Source organism: Apaloderma vittatum, unplaced genomic scaffold (genome assembly GCF_000703405.1).
Source record: "Apaloderma vittatum isolate BGI_N311 unplaced genomic scaffold, ASM70340v1 scaffold35036, whole genome shotgun sequence".
In the NCBI taxonomy this organism is placed as follows: domain Eukaryota; kingdom Metazoa; phylum Chordata; class Aves; order Trogoniformes; family Trogonidae; genus Apaloderma; species Apaloderma vittatum.
In genome coordinates this window covers 250-4,557 of record NW_009723983.1, presented here as the reverse complement: position 1 = coordinate 4,557, position 4,308 = coordinate 250, and the positions used below count along the sequence as shown (strand labels likewise).

Genomic DNA, 4,308 nt, shown 5'->3' with positions numbered 1-4,308 from the left:
CTTCCAACCCCAACATTCTGCGATTCTGTGACTGTAAATTGTTTCATGCCTGATGGCTGTATTTCCTTTCTGTTATCAAGGGCTGGTGAGCACTAAGGGACGTGGTTTCCGTCAGCTCCTGATCACGGCTCTCGAGGGAACTTAGAAATACGTCGGGCCTGTGGCAGGTTTTTGCTGTGTACAGCCAGACTGACTTTTCACTCGTATTTTAACTTTCTCTTTTGTCGCAGGGCGTAAACCACCGGCTGCGGGGGAGTTTGACAGCGATTAAAACGAGAGCTCCGCAGCTGGGAGGTAACGAATTCCGCGTTGTCGCCATCGGTGGGCAACCGAGTTTGGGAATGTGACAGGAGCACGGTGACCCCCCAAGCTGGGGGCTGCCGGTGTTTTCAGCAGGGTTTTTTAGTCCAAAGCTATGAGTAAAGAGGCTTCTGACTCATTTATGATCAGTTCAGGCACAGAGGAAACGAGCCAGGCTTAACAATTTGATCTGTGCAGATATGCCTGGGACAAATAAACAGAACGGACTCATTAAAAGAAATGATCAAACGGGGAGAAACAATGAAGCAGACGGGTGGGTCTTGGGGGGGATTTCAAGCTGTGCCCCTGGGGTCAGCTCCGTACATTTCAGTCGGTTCTGCGAAGCGAATTTTGCACGTGAAAGTCTTAAAAACCCAAATAAATCACAAAACTGCGGCTCACCGGTCACGGTCTCTTTGTGTCTGACCCCCACGGAGCTGCTGAGGTGGTGGGAGAAGGGTTAGGGTAAAGGGGGGAATTACCCTGTATTAGTGTCTGCGAGGATATATGGTTAAAAAAAATGAAAAATCTGAATATTCCCTGAGCTGAGCTGGCTTTGTTGTGAAGGAAGTTCCATTCTAATCGCTGCTTGACAGGCTTCCTGTCCTCAAACACGAACTAGTGAGATGATTCTCTAGGAAAGGTGCACGTGGGGGATATGTGTGTCACCTGGCAAGCTGGAATTTTTCCTCTGTATCGATTTTAACCGGGGAGTTTGAACCTCCTCCACGTCTAGAAGTGGGCAAGCTCGTACCGTGCCATCTCACGACCGCACAGCTCTCCCTAACCTGGTTTTTATTTCTTTTTTTTTTAACAGGTAGCTTTGCTGTCTGGGGAGGTCTCTTCTCCATGATCGACTGCAGTATGGTCAGGATGAGAGGGAAGGAAGATCCGTGGAACTCGATCACAAGCGGAGCCCTGACCGGAGCCATTTTAGCTGCGAGAAGTAAGAAGCTGAGACCGAGATTAACCGAAAAAACTTCTTTTTTCTAGATGTCCTGATTTATGATGCCCAAACTAGAATTTACTGTCAGAGTGATCCTGCTCTGGCAGGGGGGTTGGATCTTTTGAGGTCCCTTCCAACCCCTTACATTCTGTAAATGTGTGAAAAACAATCAGAAAAATGTATTCCGTGCTTATGAAAGTAATAATTATGTTCTCACATGTTCCCGGTGGTCCTTTGTTTCCTTGAGGAAGAGGCGGGGAATGGCCCAGGAATGGTCCTTTTATTGGTTGTGCTCATGAGGCTTAACGGCTGCAAAATCACTGCCTCGAGTCTGCTTAGAGGAGAGGTTACAACTGAAGAAAAGGAGCTGTGACAGGCAAAGGAACGCGCCCGAGAAGTCTAAAGTCTTGTTCTGTGCTTTTTTACTTGCCAGACGGGCCGGTTGCTATGGTGGGATCTGCGGCGATGGGAGGGATTCTCCTGGCTCTGATCGAAGGGGCTGGCATTCTGCTCACGAGATTTGCCTCCACCCAGTTTCCAAACGGTAAAAGCTGTCGGACCCCTCCTAGCACGATCTTCCCGCGGGTGCCCCGTCCAGTCGTGGGGCTCAGCGCGGGGTAAATTTCCTCCACCCGTGTCCAGAAAGTGGCACGAGTAGCGTCAGCTCCTTCCCGCTGGGCTGAAGGCTCGAAATAATTCCTGTCTGTGTTGTCTCACCTCGTTTGGGGAGGAATGGAGATGGAACCACTGATGCCGAAAGGATTAGGAGCAAACGGGTGATTCCTGAGACGCTTCCTCCCTCGGCTTTGATCGCTGATGTTCTTTTTCGATCTAAATTAGAAAAAATCTCCTTGATACAGAGACATTTTAAAATTAATCTGTGTTAGAGAACGCGTATTGTATGTCTGTTGCAATTTACAGTAACGAGGAGCCGGGAAGCTGGCTCCTCAGATTTGTTCCATTCCACTTGTTTCCTTCCTTGTCGGGGGAGTTAATGTGAGCGAACCTTTACAGAGTGGCCCAGCTCCGCTGCAGGGCGACGAGGCAAAGGTTTCCAGCTCATGACTGAAAATGTTGCCCTCTCGCTGCTCTGATTCGTGTCTCCTTTAGCAAAGGAGCTAAAAAAGCTCTTGAACTTCCCCGAGTGGAAAAAAAAAACCCAACAAACCCCCGAATGCAAAGTCTTGTTACTGGCTTCAGTAATTTTAGGGGAGGATTTATATGAAAAATGCTGCAAATGTCTTTCCTGTTGCTTGTAGGAAGAACTTCCCATCATTTGATATTTAGTGTTTGCCTTTCTTTTTCTCTTTTCCTCGCCTCGACCGCAGCCCCGCAGTTTGCAGATGACCCCTCGCAGCTGCAGCCCGCTCCCTTTGGCGGCGACTACAGACAATACCAGTGATGATCCCCGTTCTCCTCCTTCGTGCTGTCCCCTGGCTGTGATTTCCAACCCCGCTGCGGTCTGGTGCCACGCCGGCGGTACGTCTCTTCCCCAAACCACGCCGAGAGGACTTTCAGCACTTTCCTCAGCGTCAAGCTGCGCAGGAGAACTCGTAGAAGACGACAAATCTTATTTATTCGCCATCGATTTTTCGTTGCTGTAATGTTAATACATGCCTGATAGAATATACGGAGATTTCAGACAAGGACCAAACGGAGTCTTGTCGTCCTTTGGACATGGACTGAAGCGAAAAGGCTTTGGAGTCTTCTCGGGGATGTGGCGTTGACCACCCGCAGCTGGAATTTAGCCTTGGATTTAGGTCGCTATTTCATCTCCGCGCAGTTTTACATTCCTAAAGTGAACGCTCTTGGGAGAACGTTCCGACCGGTGAAAATTCCTGCCGGCGATACGTTATTTCCCTGCTGTTCTTTGGTTTTCCGTGCCGCCGCCGGGCAGCCTCAGCTCTTTGGTTGAAGCCTTTTGTGGATGCGCAGGCTCCCTCCGCCTTCTCCCCTAAACCTGCCGGCCTTTGAGCCCCTTTTTTTGCAAAAGATTGGCAGCAAATAGAATTTTTCACCTCTGCCTTTCACAGCAGCCGCGGAAGGGAACGCCGCGGCCGGCTTCCCCTCCTAGAACGTGCGTAGGAGCCCCCCCAAAACAAAAAACCCGTGGGGCTGGAGGGCGAAGCCCTGCTCGGATCCAGTCCTGAGCGCAATCCAAACGTCGCTCCGTGGTTTTTATTCTCAAAGTCCAGCCGTGGAGGCGTGTTCCCTTTTGCCAGCAGTTCAAAAGTCACGTCCAGTGGGGTTTTTCTGTTGTTAGTACGATCGCTTGCTGGCAGATCCGTTTTCAAAAAAGACCTGAATAATATTTTCATGGCTTTTCGTCTGCCCGGGGAAGGAGCTTGATCACTCTGTCAGGAAACTAAGTCAGACTCACAGAGGAGGAGGAGGAGAGGGTGAAAATAACGCAGAAGCGGTCGCAGTAACGGGTGACAAACCGGTGAATTGGGATTGTACGGAGCGTGCGCACGAATGTAGGATCTTGACCATCCCCTACGTCCCACCATCCCCTAAAAGTGATGGTTTTTTTCCTTTTTCCACCCCCCTGCCTGCCCTCGAGCTGCTCCAGGACAGCTGGGGGGGTACCTTACTGGGTGACATAGCTGCTGCTGGTGTGAATTTTCAAAAATCTTAAGCACAAAAGCACAGTGTGTGTGTGTGTGACCCCGGCTCGCTTTGCCGGTTTCCTGGCTCCTTGGGCAAATTTTCAAGACAACGTTATTGATTTGTTTCACTGGGCCAGCGCTCCCTCCTTCCTTGAGCGCCCGGCTGTGGACTGGGCAAGTCTGGGCTCTGAGAATTATACACGGTGGCACCCAAATCCACCCCTTCACCCCCCGCTATTTCCCCTCCTGCTTTGTTACGGGCTCAGAGCACTCTCCCTCCTGGCTCTTGGGTTTGCTGAGAGGACTTGAGGCCAAGTCACCTCCAGGCACCCTCAGCCTGGAGCACATGGGTGATGTCTCCCACTGGTGCTTTATCCCACAGTGGACTGGTCGGGCTGGGACATGGAGGCAGCACCTTTGACTGAGTGCTCCTCCTCACCCTCCTCTTCCTCT

The 4,308-nt window shown here is 50.8% G+C and overlaps 1 protein-coding gene across 1 annotated transcript; it reads left to right on the top strand.

The window, feature by feature from the left end:
- Positions 1-230: 230 nt before the first annotated feature.
- TIMM17A (translocase of inner mitochondrial membrane 17 homolog A (yeast)) lies at positions 231-2,648 on the top strand (the record flags this gene model as incomplete). The annotated part of the gene is made up of 4 exons (XM_009872312.1): positions 231-294; positions 1,118-1,246; positions 1,680-1,790; positions 2,575-2,648. Coding segments are annotated over 4 exons (378 nt in total), but the record flags the coding sequence as incomplete, so codon positions are not given.
- Positions 2,649-4,308: the final 1,660 nt, after the last annotated feature.